Raw genomic sequence first — 19,418 nt, forward strand, 5'->3', positions numbered from 1 at the left:
ACAACACATAGCAGCAGTTCACTGATCTGAGGAACACAAAACAAGGTTTATAAAGTTGTTTTGGAATGAGATGTTCCAAGGTATGCGGATAAAACTACCACACAAAGTAGATGAAACAAGAGGATCACTGTATTATCGAAGTCAGTAGACGAATCATAGAATCATAGAATCAGATGGGTTGGAAAGGACCTCTGAGATCATCAAGTCCAACCCTTGATCCACTACCACCACAGTTACTAGACTATGGCACTAAGCGACACATCCAGTCTCTTCTTAAAAACCTCCAGGGACAAAGAAGTTACCACCTCCCTGAGCAGCCCATTCCAATGTCTGATCATTCTCTATGTAAAGAACTTCTTTCTAATATCCAACCTAAACCTCCCCTGACAGAGCTTAAGCCCGTGCCCTCTTGTCTTACTGATAGCTGCCTGGGAAAAGAGACCAATACCCACCTGGCTACAACCTCCTCTCAGGTAGTTGTAGAGTGTGATGAGGTCTCCCCTGAGCCTTCTCCAGGCTAAGCAACCCCAGCTCCCTCAGCCTTTCCTCATAGGACTTGTGCTCAAGTCCCTTCACCAACCCGGTTGCTCTTCTCTGGACCTGCTCCAGCACCTCAATATCCTTCCTGAACTGAGGGGCCCAGAGCTGGACACAGCACTCCAGGTGTGGCCTCACCAGCACTGAGTACAGGGGAAGGATCACTTCCCTGCTCCTGCTGTCCACACTGTTCTCGATGCAGGCCAGGATGCCATTGGCCTTCTTGGCCACCTGGGCACACTGCTGGCTCATGTTCAGCTTCCTGTCAATCAGCACCCCCAGATCCTTTTCTGCCTGGCTGCTCTCCAGCCACTCTGTGCCCAGTCTGTAGCGCTGCAGAGGGTTGCTGTGGCCAAAGTGCAGGACCCGGCACTTGGCCTTGTTGAACCTCATCCCATTGGAATCAGTCCATCTCTCCAGTCTGTCCAGGTGCCTCTGCAGAGCCCTCCTACCTTCCAGCTGATTTGACACTCCCTCCCAACTTGGTGCTGTCTGCAAATTTACTAATGGTGGGCTCAATCCCCTCGTCTAAATCGTTGATAAAGATGTTAAACAGGACTGGGCCCAACACTGATCCCTGGGGGACACCACCAGTGACCGGCTGCCAACTGGATGTAGCCCCGTTCACCAGCACTCTCTGGGCCCGGCCCTCCAGCCAGTTCTTAACCCAGCACAGAGTGCCCCTGTCCAAGCCATGGGCTGCCAGCTTTTCCAGGAGAATGCTGTGGGAGACAGTGTCAAAGGCTTTGCTGAAGTCCAGACAGACACATCCACAGCCTTTCCCTCATCCACCAGGTGGGTCACCTCATCATAAAAGGAGATCAGGTTGGTCAGACAGGACCTGCCCCTCCTAAACCTGTGCTGGCTGGGTTGGATCCCTTGTCCATCCTGTAGGTGCTGTGTGATTGCACTCAGGATGATCTGCTCCATAACCTTGCCAGTCACTGAGATCAGGTTGAGAAGCCTGTAGTTTGCTGGGTCCTTCCACAGAGTGCAGTCCTTCAGAAACAGACAGTTCCTCCAGGGGCTGAAGGTGAATATCTGCTCCACTGTGGACCTCCATGAGATTTAGGGGCACAGCTGCCTCACCATGGTCTGCACTACAGGCTGCAGGGGAATCTCTGCTCCAGCTCCTGGAGCACCTCCTCCCTCTCCTTCTTCACTGACCTTGGTGTCTGGAGGGTTGTTTCTCTCACATATTCTTGCTTGTCTCTCCTTGCTGCTGTTGTGCAGCAGTTTTCTCACCTTATTAAATCTGTTACCCCCAGATGATGGGCTCAGCCTTGGCCAGCAGCAGGTCCCTCTTGAAGCAGGCTAGCATTGGTTCTGCTTGACATGAGGAAGCTCTGGCAGTTTTTCAAAAAAGCCACCCCAAAAGCCCACCTCCCAGCTCACCCCTTCCCACTACCAAAACCTTGCCACACATACCCAATACAAATATATACTTTCTCGAGGAAAAGCTATAAAAAACATAACCTTCCCTGAACTATCCCAGAGCTATTCTGTTTAACCAACAACCTAAAAGAGCAACAATGGAAAAAAGAATAGTCATGAGAGTGGAAAGAAGGGTAAGAAATTTCTTTTCCTTCCTAAAAAAAACTCCAGCAAAATGAGACCATAGAGGAAATTCTCTTTAGCACCACACAGGTCTCTTCAAATACCAATTTCCTTATTCTCAGAAAGCTTTTTCTTGTCAAGGAGATTACATATATATATATATATATACACACAAACACATATATAAAAGGTTTATTCAAGTTGCAAATTGATTGGCTTTTACTGTTATCTGTTTCTAAATCACTTTCTATACTGTCAAAAAAGTCAGTTTCCTCAATGATGGAAACACTTCAAAAGACAGAGTGACTTCAGTAGAAAACAAAAACATTATTTTCCCACTGTGACCTTGGACAACGTTCTAAACTTAATTGCAGCAATGTGTCAAACAAACTACCACAAAGGAAGTGTAAAGAACTACACATTAATAAAGTTAATCTCTTCTGTCCACTCAAGTGCACCTAAAATTTTTGAAGTAAATCTGCTGATGGAGTAATTTCTTTGTGATGATAACAACAAGAGCAGAAAATCAAACATCATCAAATAGCTTGATTCTCCCACAGTGAGTATGTTCCATCATGGCTGACTATCACAGTCAAAAGGAAAGAGTCAGAATACTGTAAGACCTGATCACAGTGACTCTTTAACAGTTATATACCAAGAACTCCTAATCCTTACCATAATCTAAATTACAAAAAAACCCAGAGAATCAGATCTTTGAGATTCATGATGTGTGATGCAACAAACTGAAAATTGTTTTATAAGCTGTAATATCTGTTTGAAAACTGTAGAAGACACCTCAAAACCATGGTATACACACCATCAAAAGGCACTTCCAATATCACAGTGGACTTCCATATAGCTGAGCCACAGGCTTCTCTGAAGTTGCATGACCACAGTCCTCGCCTCTCATGTGGGGCTGAGGATCAGAGCAGAGAGGTTCTTCTCAGAGAGCACTGAAAAACCTCACATGGAGACTATGAGAGTTGTCCCACCTTCAGACTCAGCAGTAATCCAGAGGTAAGCCCTAACTGACTCTCAGATCAAATACAGCCTGCAGCCCAAAGCAGGACCACTCAAAGTTAGTGGACTATCATGAATGATGGCACATGAGCTCTTCTTGTTTCCTAACACCACGAGCAGAAGCACAGGACTGCTGGAAAACTCTCATTTGCTTTATAATATCATCAGCTTACTCATAATAAGCACAGTGAAATAAAAACTTATACTTGGCCTTGGAAGCTTTTAACTAAGCCCCATCAAACCCACTGAGAGATAGGTACCTAAACCATAGAAAATTCAGGTTGGAAGGGACCTTGAAACATCACTTAGTCCAGCCCCCTGTCAGGGGCAGGGATACCTTGCATTATCAGGTTGCTCGAAGCTCCATCCAACACACAGTGCTTTTGTGTTTCTGAGTTAAAATACCATTTGTACACCAAAACCTGAACTGCAGATGCTTGCACTGAGAACATCTTGTATGGTAAAAGGAACTTTTCCTATTCCCAGGAAATTAAGCCAGTCTGCTGCTCAACTGCAGTCTGTTTCTGTCCTAGACTTTTGTAATATTCCCCAATAAACTGACACTTACAGAGTTCAGTATGCAGTAACAATTTTATAATGGGATTCCCTTTATTTGCCTCATAAGTATTAACACACTAATTCTCAGCCCTACTACTTAAGAGAGGTATAATCTTCCTCCCAGTATGTATTTGAAATTTTGCTGGAAATCTTTAGCCTCTCTGTATAGATGATTTAGTCTACCTAGTAATACCAGTATATACCACATTAAAAGTAGCTTTCATTAACTGTAAAATCTTATCAGCATTTTTTAAGCTAGGCTTCTGTTGTGAAAATTGTTGCCTTAAAATTCTACTTGAAAGACTGATTAGGAAGTCTGAAAAACAAATGCAAATACGAGGCATCAACTACAGTTCCTATAAGAACTCTCCTGTAAGACAACTCAAAATTAAAAATTTGATGAAAATACCTATGAAAAGGTTTCAAATCACCTCAGTTTGAAACCATCCCAGAGACACTCATCTGCAAAAAACTGCATCAATCTCTTTACTGCACATAAAAATTATTTCCTTCTAGTAGAAGTGGCACAGAACACAAAAATTTGGCACATACCAGGTACCTAAAGGTTGATGTACTGGTTCCAGTCCTCACTTTCAAATGAATATATTTTAGCTTTTAAAGCTTTTCTAAGTGTGGTATTTCCTGGCAGAGAGGAGGTGATTGAGAACTCTCAACTCCCACATTTGGATCAAACTGACCTTGTTATTATTTTAGCATATTATGACAATTCTAAACTAGCATAAGGTCTTCAAACATAAAAATCTATTTAACCTAAACTCTATTATGTCTTGTTTAAAACAGGGGGAAATAATAAAACAGTACCAGATATGTTTTACGAGAAGACAAAAAACTTACCCATACTACAATCCTGGAAGAATAAAATGATTACTGTAAGGTTCAGACAGAGAATCTCACCAGCATGTCAGTGAACCCAATTCACATGAGGACCACAGGAGAAATAGAAAGCTGGAAGGAGACTCTCCAACTGTAGCTATGCTATTAAGGTTATATTTTCAGCTATCTCAAAGGGGGGAGGCTGAATCTTCTTTTGCTAGAGAGTGGTTCTGGACATAATGGAAATGTTATGTTTCGACTCTCTTTTGAGTGTGACAGCTTAGAATTACAAGAAATGCTGCTGTACATCCAGCTAAATGAAATAAAAAACATGTGTTTGGAGACTCATACGGTACAAGAAACTTTAGTCCATCATTTCATCTTCCATATGAGTAATGTGATAAAAATAAAAAGAGATACTGTGAACTGAACTAGAAGTCATTCCACTTTCACTCAATCTTTCTTTCCTTCTACCTCAGTTCTGCAAGCTGAGGTCAAAGCTTACATCTTGAGACACAAACAGCTTCACTCTCCTGTGGCTGGAATTTAATAAGCCTGACACAGGAGTTACTACACTGGGGTGTTCTTAGTTCTACTGCAACAGCACTTGCAAAAGGTGGGTTGGCAAATTATATGCTCAATAAGTAGATAGATGAGATTTTTTACTTTATTTTCAATAATAGGCCCAACTTCCTTCCCTCCATCCAAAATCTAAAGCAGGAAAAAAAATCCAGCAGCCTTTCTCTCACTACTCAGCATGAGGTAAAAATCTAATGAAATCAATTAAGTCACAATAGTACAAGCAAGAAACAAACAAGCTCACAGGTACTGAATATAAACATGTGCAATAAGGTGTAGATTTCCAATTCCACAGAATCTAACCCGAATTTAGATTTACAAAAAAGAAAAGAATTATTTTCTATCATACTGCTTATAATGTGAAAATTGCTTTCGAAGGTGTATTGCAGGTAGCTGTTACCAAGGGGCAAGACGTTCAAGGAAATTAAGAAAAAATTTAGACTCCATCACCTGACAAGGTATGGAAAAAAACTACAGCTAGAAACAATTAATATAAGCATCACTTATGCAACTATATATAATAAATATAAACCCAAATATGAACAGTTGTATTCAGTGATATGCAAACTGATTTGACATAAAAAATCTAGAATGAAGAAGTTACCAACACCTGATAATTCTGAAAAATCCAATTTGTAACAACTGCTGTTCAATAAATAGCTTTCCTGACCCCATTTCAGTAAATTCCTTTTGCTTGACCTAAAATCAAGCTTACAATCAGCAAGAGAAACTGTCTGCTTCATTTGCTGAATACACTGAACTAAGCCACCAAAACTAAATGACTTTTAGATAAAAAAGTCCTATACCTTTTGACTCATTATGTTTTTAAACTGTTAGAAGAGCTAACCTGTCATAGGCATACAGGTAGAGCTCCATTTCTAGTTAAGTAGGGCAACTTACATGTTTCCTAAATGTAAGGAAAAAATAATTGTGAGGTGTACAAATTGCAATAATAATAAAAAAACAGCTGGTCAACCAAAGGTCTTTCTCTTCTGAAAACAGGCAAAGGCATTGCAGGCCACACCTCTCTAATAACCACTGGATAGTAGTTTTCAAAGAGATTGAAAACCTTGCACAAAAATGCAAACCTGGTATTCCATCAGCGAGCTGAAATGCTTTTCTTTTTTCCATTGCCTGAAGAGCAAATCTAAGTACTAACAAAAGAATTCAGTTGTATAGAATGCTGACAGCAAATAAAACAGAGCTGCACACTGTTGACCACGGCTACTGTCTACCCTCTCTAATGTAAAGGTTACCTTTAGTCACTGACCTTGTCATAAGCAAAGAGGTTGGAGGGTTTTTTTCCCCTGAGTTAGGCTGACACAGTTCATGGTGGTATTGCTACAGGGCTGTCAGGTTGTCACCATTTTGGTTATGAACTTCTATTTTATACAATTTTAAAATTTTGCCAGTAACGAATAAAACTGAAATTACACAAAAATTAAGGTTGTTTTCTTTAGGAGAGGGATTTCTTCTGACAATGCTCTCCACCCTATTACTATTCATTATAGAAAATCTAGCATGTCTCTTGAGAATTTAACTCCTTCCAACGGACTTGAAAGAGGAGCTTAAGTAGTTCTTAAACTACTCTAGAATGGGAAGCATCTACTTCTGGAAATCAATACTGAACCCATTAAATTGCATCATCATCATCATTCTGTGAAAAAAAAATTTCTGTGGCAGTCTGTAACTGTTTCAAAGGCTCTACCACAGACAATTCAAGTGGGTAATACAGTTTCCAAACTTAGAATACCATTAAGTACACTTAAATGATACCTGTAACCAATGATATTTGTAAACTATTTCGTTGAATGTACGATTTATACTTCTGGGCCTATATCATCAATAATATTTTTCCATAGATTGAGGGAAGGAAGTAGTTACTGTTATTTAAACAGAACAATGGAATTTCATAACATTGTGTGCCAACTTCTTTACTTCTGTCTTAAGGGTACAGATACCACCACAGCTGGTGGGTACACCATCCACATACTGGGCACCTTGTAACAACTCAGGAGCACAAATGCAATCTTTCTGAATTATGTATTTCCATGCTGTGCCCACCTCTAAAAACAGAATGTCGTAAAAAAAAAAAAAAGTTTTTTTTGAAAAGTTATTGATAAGCTCTATCGAATCAGCTGCCAAGTCAAGAAGATTCAGATAAGTTGAGGATTTCAAGATGTTAGTGAGAACAATTTCTAGGAAGATAAGATCAAATTTCAGTTGAGCCTAAACGTACAGAGTTGGGTTTTTTTTTCAAAAGCAAGCCTGTTCTTAATTCATAGCACAAGAAGATTACTTTAAAGAAACAGGAGACAAGAAAGGTACATGTAGAATCCAACACAGAATGAATGAATGGGTACTGGAAGTATTTTTCGTATTGTAACTCTCTTGGGCTATACTTAGGAATGTTAGACTATCAATGAAATGTGTATACAATTAGAATACAAAGCAGAGAACTAAAGCTCACAATTCAATATGGAAGATATGAAGAGAAAGGTAAACTAAATATCTACAGAAAAGTATCCATAGAAAAATAAGTATTCTGCCTTCCTTTTTGTTACATACAAATACAGAAACAAGCAGGCATATCTTCTTTAGCCCCTGGAAGGTGCAATTATAACAGAAAGAAGGAAAAATTATATTGATCTATTCCATGTTGAACTATGGTATTAGAAAAGGGAACAGGTTAAGAGGGGAATAACTTCAACTGTTTTACGATAAATCATGGAGTATTGCTTTTCTTCTTCCACTCTTAGTAGAAACTCCTCATTCAGAACATATAGCCACTTCTCAATTAACCAGGGCAATGAGGAGAGAAAAAACATGCTAACACAAAACTTAATCATCTTGTATTATTGCCTATGGGAGAGGCAGGGGAAACATAAGGATTTATGTAGAAAGCGCTTTAACCAGTATAATGCAGACAGATACCAGCTACAGATACTGGAATGCCAACTCTTAAAGCCAGGAGTTTTGATTAGGGAAAAAGAAGGCCTAATTTAATAAACATAAAGTACATAACCTAGTTTTGCTGTTAGCTCTCCACTATGCTTGGATGACTTCAAGAAAATTCTGACATATCTTTAAGGCATTTGTCTTTGACAACATTGGAGTTACTGAAAAGCTGCTCATTATCTTAACCGTTATTTTAAATGAAAGGAATCCTTTCCTTTGTATACATACAATCATATGAAAAGACATTCCCTGTATCTCTCAAGCTTTATCCAGGAATTGCAGAGCACTGGAAAATTTCCAAATTGAAAGAGTATTATTTGAAAGATTCTGGAGTGTGTAAAACAAACAGATACCTAGAAAAAAAAGAAATTAACATATACAGAAAACCTAACAGTAGGAAGACTTTCTCTTTTTTATGAAAAGTATTTGAGACAAAAGCAACACAAACATAATATACCCAAGGAATGATATCCATATCTGATAACTGCAGAATTTGGAGCATGGTCTAAGAAAAAACTTTACACAAATAAATAAAATAAGAAAATTCCTAATGCTATGACACTTCACAAGATGTCAAAGTTCAGATGTTCTCTTGGAGACTGAGATGCCATAAGAAAGCTGCTATATAAAGTATGCTTGCATATACTTGTAAGTATTTGGATAAACTCTTACATGCTGTTAACATAACACTGCCATTAATAAGGGCAGTTACTCCTGGGGGTCCAACGTATACATTCTGGAAATCACAGGCTATTTGTAAGCCTGTGAGACCTCGAAACACTCAGGGCATATGTTGCTTCAGATCTTGTCCCATTATATGTGTGGGTTGCCTCCACTCTCCACCATCCTTCTTTCCCTAAGAAAGGAATGGTCTGGACAGCAGTAACGGTGCTACAGCAGACTTCAGAAAGGTCTCCAGTCAGGGCAGTTCAGGGCCCAGCCTGGGCAGGGAAGGTTGTGTGTGACAGCTCACAGCACACATAAATTTTGCAGTAATCCAGTGTGAGATCATTAGAAGATGCATCTGTTTCTAAAGGTATGAAGACTGGTAGGCAGCTAAAACACGTCAAAAGTTAGGTAAAACTTTAAATACAATTGGTAGATAAAATTGAAACTTTTTTTAAAATTAAAAAATAGTAGAACTGGCAATTATGAAAGGTGGTATAAAGACGCAAACTTTTTTTTAACCTAAGAACCTTGAACTTTAATTTTATCTTGCTATTCTATGGTGTTTCCAAGTGCACACACTAATTACCTTCTCTCTGTGACAAGTTGCAAAAGAGTAAAGGAAAACAGTTCACTTCCTTTCTGAAAAAGGCAAACCCATGATAAACAGTAAACTCTGCAAAGTCAACGCTGAGTCAACATTTTAAGAAACTAAATTTTTCAGTACTGTATAATTTGCCATCAACTGCCACATAAAAAGTTCTGGAACACACAAAACCAAAATAGCAACACAACTTCTTGCTCTTTACTCTTAAGATATCTTCATTCATGAAAAATGAAAATGTTAAAATTAAAAATGGGAGAAGGATAAATATAATAAAAATATGAACTACCACAATAATAACAATGCAAGTTATTAGGCAGCAGAGTTGCAATTAGATATACTACAATACCTTAGTGGCCCAAGTACTTTCATTTTCCTGACATATGTTCCCCACGAAACACTCTTTTTAATTTTTAAAGACTAGAAATTTATTATACTGTGATAAGCTCTTTGTGGTTCCATCTCCCCTGAGCCATAAAGCAAATAACATTTTGTTAGTCCAATAATAACAGAACACTATAGATAAGACTCAGTTCTAGCATAAAAAGACCCACCATTTCATATGGTGTACCTTTCTGCAGTAATGGTCTTGTAGCAGAATGATGACATTATCCATGGTTATGTCACTTTATGGGCATGCGTGGGTCTATGCTTTTGGCCTGAAGAGACAAGTCAAAGGAGATTTCTGTATGTAAATTACAAAACAAACAGACACAAAAATCTTTACCATAGAACAATTTATTCAAATGAAATTATGTCCCAGTATACTTGTGTTCCACCTTAAATCCATTAATTTCTCATACTTCAGACCTTCTGATACGCTATAATCCAATTTTTTTCACTAAACACACATTATCTTTCAATCCATTCTTTCAGTATTAGTGTAAATTTTTTCTAGTGCTTAGAAACGTTCCCAAATGACCAGTACCAGCTTTAAACTCATAAAACATCCCAATCCAATAAAGATTATCCCACTTATTACCAATCAGTAATCAAATAAGGGTCTATTCTAGTAGTTTGAATGTGTAGTCGGTGTCAGTTTGTATTACACACAAATGGAGTGATTAAAGCAGAAGATCATTTTGAAGACATGACATTCCAAAAGATGCCCTCACATGAGCAGGCAATTTGTTGTATACGGTGACCCTGTGAAAGGGAACCTGAGTGAATTCGTATTTATGCACAGCAGACAGTCAGTGCCCAGGGCTGAGCTGCTTGGCAGCAAACCCAGTCTGCTCAGCACCCGCAAGCACAGCGCTGCTGCAAAGGACTAGCACGAACCCAACCTCTGGAGAGCAAAGGTGACATGGGGACCGATTACAGTAGGTCAGAGAACACGCATTAATGAGCTGGGAGAATGCGACACTGTGTAACTCTGTACATACATATAATGACAAAGGTCATGAGTAAATTACATGGATGTTAGACAGAAAGACTGGACTGACAAATAATAAACTGGGTTTTCCTCTCAAATACCTTGTGTTATCCTGAGACAATCTGCGTGTAAAACTCTTCCAAAAGAACCACACACAGACACAGCAGAGGCAAAAACTAACAGCAGAGAAAAAAAGCAACACATGGAATGCTGACACTTAACTGGTGCTCAAAGGAAATCTTTCAAGAACAGAAACAAACCTGTTTCATCAGACCCAAATGGTCTACTAGGACTGATTTGATGACTTTTACAAAAATACCTCAAATACCTCCAAATAGAAGGAGGAAGAAAAATAAGAATACGTTTTAAAAAGAAATCAGCTATTATATGTATATGACAACAGCAAAAATGTACTTTGGAAAGTGTAGTGTCCACTTGGATGCAGGTTTTTCCAAAATACAGCATCAAATTCATTGCCAAACTGCTACTGAGTATGGTATTCATTACAAGAGGAATAAAAAATTATTAGAAGCTCCATTAGAACAGAAAGCATACATAGAGACAGCAAACACTGATACTGACAATAGGTGTGCAACCCTTCCAGAATCAAAATATCACAAAAAAAGGTAGAAAAAAATTGTCAACCATTGAAAAAAAGGCCTATGAGAGATACAAGCATTCTTCACTGGTTACTGAAGCAAAGGAAGTAAAAAGGGAGATAGATAATACACGACGGTTTTCTCCTTAGTCCCAAGAAAAATCGTAAAAAAGGTTGGCATTACCTCCATGAACCTTGGGTCAGAACACTGATTTTATTCTTATCAAGGGAGAGAAAAAGCATAAATCAAGGTCAGAAGTTTCTGACAGAACCACAGTAAGACACAAAAATGATCTTGCTTTTATAATCCTCTGTAGTCTTGTAAAAGAAATTAGAATCAATACAGACAGGTATATAAACACATTATAAAAGTAGCAACAATCACTAGCAGTCTCTACTTCATGCTAAAGAAGTCCATTATGAACGCAATAAAGTTTGAAAAGAGAAGATATTTGGCTTAATTGATTTTGTATTGTTAGTTAATAGAGTTCCTGGTCTTTAAAAGAGCAACGATTGTATTGTGAAAATTATCACCACCATCACAATCTGTTGCCACTTTAAGAAAAAAAAAAAAGTTAAAATATAGTAACAACCATCAACACCTCTCCTCCCCCTACATTAGAAGTATAAATCCCAATATTCAAGAACAGGATTGTCTCTCAGAGAAATTATAACAAAAGAAATAACAGAGCAAAATTTTGTTGGTAAACTGCCCCATGCAAATTAAGATGTCATGAAAAATTCCACTCTCAAAAGTTCAATTAGCCAACTCACAACAATGCTACACGAATGGATTACAACAAAAAGATGGTACACAGTATAACTACTGCCAGTATGCAGAATAATAAATCCATGCTTGTTAATGCTGTTTTTCTTCTTAAGTAAAAAGAAAATTGGAATACAGCAGCTGGAAATTGTGTTATTATAATGAGAAATTCTATGATTCTTTTCTTTGTGTGAAATGCTGTTCCATTTATGACACCTTATTATTTACATTCAAAGCAAAAGAATTGGAACTTTATACACAAAACAGTGTACGTAGCCAACAAATATAAAATCCTTATCATCTACAAACAGATTTGCAAATCTGCATTTAGGCACAGAAGGAGACTAATTTTTATAAATGCTAACTGCTGTATGCACCTTTAAAACCACTGAACAGAACCTTTAGACTCCCAGCACTTTCAAAACACACCTCTTCACTTGCTAAAGGCCCTCTATACAACTGAAGGTGTGTAACATTTAGAAAACAAAAGCCACATTACTAAAAGGGAAATTGGAAAATTATTGATATTAGTTTATTAAGCATGTGTTTTCTTTTCTTTGAAAACCAATGCTTTGCATCAGGGGTAACTAATAAATAGGCACCAAAAATATGTTGCATTTATGTGTAATTTCTGTACAATAATAAAATCAAATCATGGATCTTTCAGTTTGGGAGCATTCCTTGGTTAATTTCTCAAGAAGAAAAAGTTAGCATTGCTAATGCTGCCCATGGCATTTTGAAATGTGGTAACCACTACAGAAATTAAAAAACAAAACAAAAAAACCCAAAACCAAACAAAAAACCAAACAAAACCCCCAAAACCAAACAAAACACAAACAAAACCAACCAACCAACCAACAACAACAACAAAAAAAAATCACAAAAAACCCTGTTCTACTGAACTAAGCTCTGATTCTGGATGATTCTAACCACAAACAGGCAACCCTGTGGATGGGGAATTTGTAAATCGATCATGGGAATACCAGAAGTCAGAATCTGGGTTCGTATGTTCTTGCCAAAATTTTCCTTGCTGTTAAATTAAAATGTTAGCTTTCAAGCATATGACAAATCTTATTTACTCTGTTTATGGTTAGTTAACTCTCAATGAAGAGTTGTTTTAGTTATCTCCAAAATTTGCTCATGAAGCATCTATGAGGTATTTTAATCTAATAATATCCTTAACCTCTTTGTTTTTGCAACAAATTACAAGTACAGAACACAGGGGACAGACAGCATTTTTGCTTCCTTCTTTGTTCCCCCAAAATCAGAGGGAAGTGGAGAATGACAAGAAAGCAAGTTTCCACTACACAGAAGCAGAAAACAGGCTTACAAGATTGCCAGGTTATAGCCTAAGAAGATTAATTCCTGCACTTAAGCCATAATAGAGGACAATCTAGAGAGGACTGATGTTTAGTTGAATTGGTGCTATTTGCTCGGATGCAGAAGAAATAAGAAGCTGTTTTAACCTCCCATTCACACTGTAAAATAAGACAGCATGCACATAAGCAAACTCCAGCATGGAACTCTCACCAGTTTTCTTGTAACAGCAATCTCCTAGGCAACTTGTGCAATGAAATGAAAGTAAGAGTACATTTTTGACTTCTGACCTTGTGACAATGGGTAGATAACACTGAGGAGAAAGAAAGCATGCCAAAACTCTTGTGGATCCCACAACACTGCAATGAATTTAACTGCAAGCTAATTTCTTCTACAGTATAGACCAGAGATGACCTGTATTACAAACCACACAGGAATGCCTTAACAATGGCACACAGGACCATATCAGTCTCCACACAAAAGAGAAAGCGGCTGTAAAAGCAGCAACTTCTGATCCCAGTTGCCTAAACTCCTTCTCACATCCCTCTATAAATGGTCACAACAAGCTGGCACATCTGTGCCCGTACAGTTCAACATGACTGAGTTAAGGTGAAGCTGCTTTAGGAATCCTCTCGCCACTCCAAGCAAAATTTAAACAAAAATAAGTACCTGACTAAACTTCCTATACTGAAGTGTCATGTTCTCTGCATGTTGGCTTAGATTTAGTTCAGCTTTAAGTACAAAGCTAAGAAGCTTCTTATCTTTGCAGCCATTTTCCTAAGTTCACTTGTCAGTTGAGAAAGGTTAATATTGTACATGCAGCTTGTAGAGAATTTTAAATAATTTCAGCCCCCTAAAAGCTTAGGCACAGATCAACAAAGGCAATATTCAGTGCTATCTGTGTTTTGGTGGTGGGGATAGCTATTGGCTACAGTTATATAACAAAACCACTTGTCACAGCTGAAAATACAAGCTATTCAGTAAGTTTAGCAGATAGATCCTAGGGGGCATTACTCTAATTGTGTATTTTGTACAAATTACATAGATTTTTCCTTCTTTATCTTTAGCATTGGTTTTGTCTGTTTTTACAATATGCTAAAATGCCAGGATCAGATATCAAACAGTACAACTATAACAGGATTTATTTAGGTATCAAAGATATCTAGATTTCATTCTGGTTTATTATTATTATTACTACTATTATTATATATTAATCCTCTACTGCGTGCATTGGATAAGCACAAACATAAATAGGTTTAATATGTTTAACTATACTACATACTAGCAGTTAGAGCAGTACTCTTCTGTAGGAAAAGACTAAAGCATTTTTAAAAAAAGCAATCTATTATTCTGAGTATTTAATATTATTTGCTGTAAGAAATCAATTAGAAGTTTAACTTTAGAAATTTAACACTTTAATTGAAGTGCTGGGGTTTTTTGTGGTGAGGGTTTGTTTTTGTTGGGTTTTTTTGATGTGGTTTGGGAGTTTATTGTTTTTTGTTTAAAAAAAGAAAGTACAGCAGTACACTAAAATAAAATATTAGTTATTCCTTTTCCTCTGGTTTATAAGACACAGTGCACCACCAATCAACTATGTTAACTAATGAAGCTGCTTTAGGGGAAGTTTAGTTCAATTCTCTGAGAGGGTGATCAGTCACTGGAACAGGCTTCCCAGGGCAGCAGTCACACCACCAAAGAGTTCGAGAAGTATCTGGACCATGCTCTTAGTCCCCTTTTAGTTTCACGAAGTCCTGCAAGGAGCAGGGAGTTGGACTCAATGATCCTTAAGCTCCCTTCCAACTTGGAATATTCTGATATTCTATGTATAGTAAAGCAGGACGTAACTGCAGTACATTAGCACAAAGGATGTTTTTTCTCTTACAGCTGGAGTTTCCTACAAAAAAAAAAGTCCTTCAATTAATTTTACCCATTAAATAATAAGCTGTCTAGAGGTGCTATTCACATATTTTACTTACAAAATGAGAGCATCACTTCCCAGTGTAAGTTCTTGGCAACTGGAACAACAGACAAAAACCCTAAGACTTCATCCAACAGCTCAAAGGGAAAGAGAATTAAAAAAAAAAAAAGGAAGGGTGGATTACACTGATTATACATGCTGGAAAAAGATATTAGATAGCACTCTGAAACAATGATATAGAAAGATTCCCAAAGAAAGGGGTGAAGTACTTTCCCAGGCAATTCAGGTGCAAGAACTTCCCTGTTGAAGGTAAGCTGATATATCAAGGTGGGAACTCAAGGACAACTTAATCAGCCTCAATTATGTTAACGTGGGGAGGGGTGGGGGAGAAGGGGAGGGGAGAGGAGAGGGAAGGGAGATAAAATAACCCATGATCAGACTTGGCAACACTTTTATACAGCTGAGCCTTAGCAACTAAAGTATAGGATACAGGTTCTATAGGGTAACACTTGGATTGTTTCCAAAGTCGGGAAGCTTGTAAGCTCCTCAGACCTCATTTAAGGATTTTACACTGTTGAAGGTTTTGGAAGCTTTCTATCAGAAAATATCCTACCTTCCCTAATAAGAAGCAAGTATGTCAGTTACAGAAAGCAAGTTCAGGGCATATTACATTAGATGAATATAGTGCTCAATTTTTTTTCATCATTTATAGATCAATTTATATTTGTTCTATAATATATACATATATATTATATATATATTCTATAATATATATATATATTCACCTATATTAGGTGAAAACTTCCAAAAATAGTCACATACCTTTTCAGATACTACTTTGTTGTGAAAACTATTGCAAAAGCTAAATCTTCAGAGTCTGAAAAATGCAACCAACTATGGAGGTACTTCAAAAAGTGTATTTTTAAATATCCAATACCGAATTTTTTCTATATATAAATATTCAGTACAAATCGAAACTTTTTGAAAGGAAGTAATTTTGGACATATTTCTATAGCTTCTTAAAATATCTATGTTATTCATTTTAGTATCTTCAATGAACATTATTTAGTAACAGCAAGGAATAGGTTTATACTTCAAGTGTCTCAATCTTGGCAAAGTTTAAGGTCCAAGAATTTTGGATCTTTTATAATTACTTTCCCAGTATGAGGCACAGTTCATAATCTAGAGTATTTTTAATTCTTCTTCACTGTATGAACCCCAGGACTTTAGAGATCTAAAAATTACTCAGAACCTCAGTTGGTATTGGTGTTGCCTGTTTGGAATGTTACAGAAAGGCAATTTCTAAATATAAACAGGATAGCATCTGAGAAAAATGTCTTTTGTTCCTAGAATATTGTTCAAAGCTAAAGCACCTAACCTGTGCGTGAATTCACTTAAAACCCTGGCAGTGTTCAAGGCCAGGCAGGATAAGGCCTTAAGCAACCTGTTCCAGTGGGAGGTGTCCCTGCCCATGGCAGAGGAGTTGGGACTAGTTGAACTTTAAGGTCCATTCCAACTCCTTAACATTCTATGATTCCATAAAACTCGTACGGAAATCTTACATATCCACATCAATGACTACTCATACAGCTTTCCAATATTGTCCTGTTCAGGTAGGTATTCTCTGTGTGAAACAGATTTTCAACTTCTGATAAAAAGCAGTAGTAACTAAAAAAGCTTTCTTGAAACTTCTAAAAAAGAATGAAACTAAAATAACTGCTTCTGGATTATAGGATTACATATATATACATTATACACACATATACACACATGTATGTGTGTGTATATATATATTTATGTATGTGTATATATATATGACCCCAGGCTATTTGAGATTTCAGTGATGAAACAGAAAATGGAACTAAAAAACCTGAATCACTGTTTTGCATAGCATATTAAGAGTGCAAATGAAACAAACAGAACCCAATAGCTCTAAAATGCTTAAAAATATTTATGAGAGCATGGGAAATGCCGTATTTGTTTTACAAGTTGGTGAATCATCTTCACCTGTTAAAGGAGGGGAAAGCGCACATTTCTTGGAAACAGAGAGTAATTAATCAGACTTCACACCAGTCTTCCCAGAAACTGCCACAATTTGGATTTTGCAGAAGGAAGGCACACACATAAAGTTCACACCTTTTAAGAATTCACCCACATCCAAAGCTGCTTCCTGTGCGATAACCCACATGAACTATTTCAAAACCCAAGTCACCTATAAAAATACTCCATTATTCCACAGGAGACACTCAGCAGAGGGTCCTGATTCAGCAAACAGTTAAGAGCAGACCTAAATACATTCCTAGTCATAATGACGATTCAAACCCCAAAATCCACTCTAGCTGTATCATGGGAGGAGACAGGTTACATACAGAATAAGCCTGCAAGGTAGGCAGTCTACTGATTCAAAAACAGTGACAGAAGACTGTCACGGGGGTTTCCAGATGCAGTGATAACCTCAAAGGCTGCCGAGCGCTGTCCTACCCCTGGCACCTCCAGCCCTGGGCCAGGGGCTCCCTCAGCTCCACACGCTGGATCCCCATTTTCCTCCATATCCTTTTTCTCTGTCTTCCAAGCCCAATCTGACCCTCACCTCTCTCCCCAAAACCTCGTTTAGCCTTCCACCATCCCGAACAAGCGCCCTGTTCGCGCTCAGCCCCGGATCTTTTAATTCATGACGGAATCTGCCCCCGAAAGGCAGCGGATGGCGGAAGGAGGAGAAGGAATCAGATCGTTTCCTGTTGCTTTAATCCCCTCATTCGGGTTTTAGCAGCGCCGCCCGGGGCGCTCTGGCCGCTCGCCCGGAGCGAGGAGGCCGCGAATGAGCTGCAGTAGCCTGGCCCGCTCAGGCCGCGGGAGGCGGGGAGGGAAAAGGAGGAGGAAGAAGGGAAGCGAAGCGAGGGCTGCCCGCCGGCAGCTTCGGCCCCGCGCTGCCCGGACAGCTGGGTCGGGCTGGGCCTGGCGGCGCCAACGGCGCGGCGGGCAGAGGGGCGCAGGCTACACACCCAGCAGCAGCCCGTCCATGTCAAAGATGAGGTGAGTGGCCGGGCGCAGCGCAGCCGCCGAGGAGCTGGAAGCGGACATGGCGAGGCTGGAGCAGCCGAGCGGGAGCGGAGCTGCCGCGGGGCGAGGCCGGGCTGGGCGCGGCGCGGGGGGGCCGGGGCCACTCAGCGGGTGCGGGAGCGCCGTGGGCCGGGCCAGCAGGGCCTCTCTGTTTTCTGCTTATAAAGCATAGTCTGTTTCACTTCCTGGGGCGTATTTTGTTGGAGGACAGAGCTTCTTGCCTATAGGCGTTGTAGAGTCTCCCTCACTGGAGATATTAAAGAACGGTGTGGATGCAGTCCTGTGCCTTGTGCTCTGGGATGACCCTGCTCGACGTGGGGAGGTTGGACCAGATGACCCGCTGTGGTCACTTCCAACCTTTCCCATTCTGTGATTCACCAGTCCCCCTGGTGCTGCTGGCGGGTGAGACCGGGCAGTTCCTCCCAACCTGACACTTCAGTCTTGCCTCACTAACCTTTTGCGTGTCTGTAATGAGATTTACAGGGATGATACTACCAGCGGGTCATAACTGGAGTCATAAACAGAAAGGCACAAAACTATGTAAAGCTGTGAGGGAAGAGTAAAGTAATGGGGAAAAAAACCCGAACTGTGAGGTTAGAGTAAACCCATCTCTTACGGTTTGTTGACTGCAAGAGTAGTTAATTGAAGGTTGAGATGAAGCAAAATCTCCCTGCATGGACCGTCGTCATCCGATTTTGACTGGGCAGTTGTGAGGAAAGGAGGGGACTTAACTCATCAGTCTTCCCTTTTGTATCTTTTCATGCAGGTAACTCTCCGTGGGGCATCAAGATCACTGAAATACCAGTTGCAGAAGCAGACATGAAAAGAGCTGTATCAGGCTCCCAAGGTGACATACTGGCTTGAAGATTTGTACAGCTTTGCTGTTCCGTGTGAAGGCAGTGACTAGTTGAAGCTTCTCATAGGGGAAGTCCTGTCTCATTTGTAGGTAGGCCTTGCAGCAATTCTTTTTTTTCTCACAGTGCCTTCATTTGAATTGGCAATGCATCACCATTTTAGCAAGTTAGTGGTGGCTTTTAAAGCCCTAACTGTAGGTGTCATACAGCTATATGT

The 19,418-nt window shown here is 39.2% G+C and overlaps 2 protein-coding genes across 5 annotated transcripts in view; one reads left to right on the top strand and one right to left on the bottom strand.

Moving 5' to 3' along the window:
• The window catches only part of PUDP (pseudouridine 5'-phosphatase), a 68,537-nt gene extending 50,101 nt beyond the window's left edge, over positions 1-18,436 (bottom strand). Inside the window, exon 1 of the mRNA XM_050333871.1 lies at positions 18,290-18,436. Coding sequence (XP_050189828.1) covers positions 18,290-18,368 — 79 coding nt within the window. The 5' untranslated portion in view covers positions 18,369-18,436. The remainder of the gene's footprint in view (positions 1-18,289) is intronic.
• Positions 18,015-19,418, top strand: part of STS (steroid sulfatase) — a 106,078-nt gene continuing 104,674 nt past the window's right edge. For 2 of the 4 annotated variants that reach the window (XM_050333858.1, XM_050333859.1), the window contains exons 1-2: positions 18,016-18,320; positions 19,114-19,293. The gene's annotated coding sequence lies outside the window, so the exon portion shown is untranslated. Of the gene's footprint in view, positions 18,321-19,113; positions 19,294-19,418 lie in introns of all 4 variants that reach the window. The other 2 variants (XM_050333862.1, XM_050333861.1) reach the window with 2 other exon arrangements.

This window comes from Myiozetetes cayanensis, unplaced genomic scaffold (assembly GCF_022539395.1).
Source record: "Myiozetetes cayanensis isolate MyiCay16 unplaced genomic scaffold, myiCay2020 scf5-8, whole genome shotgun sequence".
NCBI classification, from domain to species: domain Eukaryota; kingdom Metazoa; phylum Chordata; class Aves; order Passeriformes; family Tyrannidae; genus Myiozetetes; species Myiozetetes cayanensis.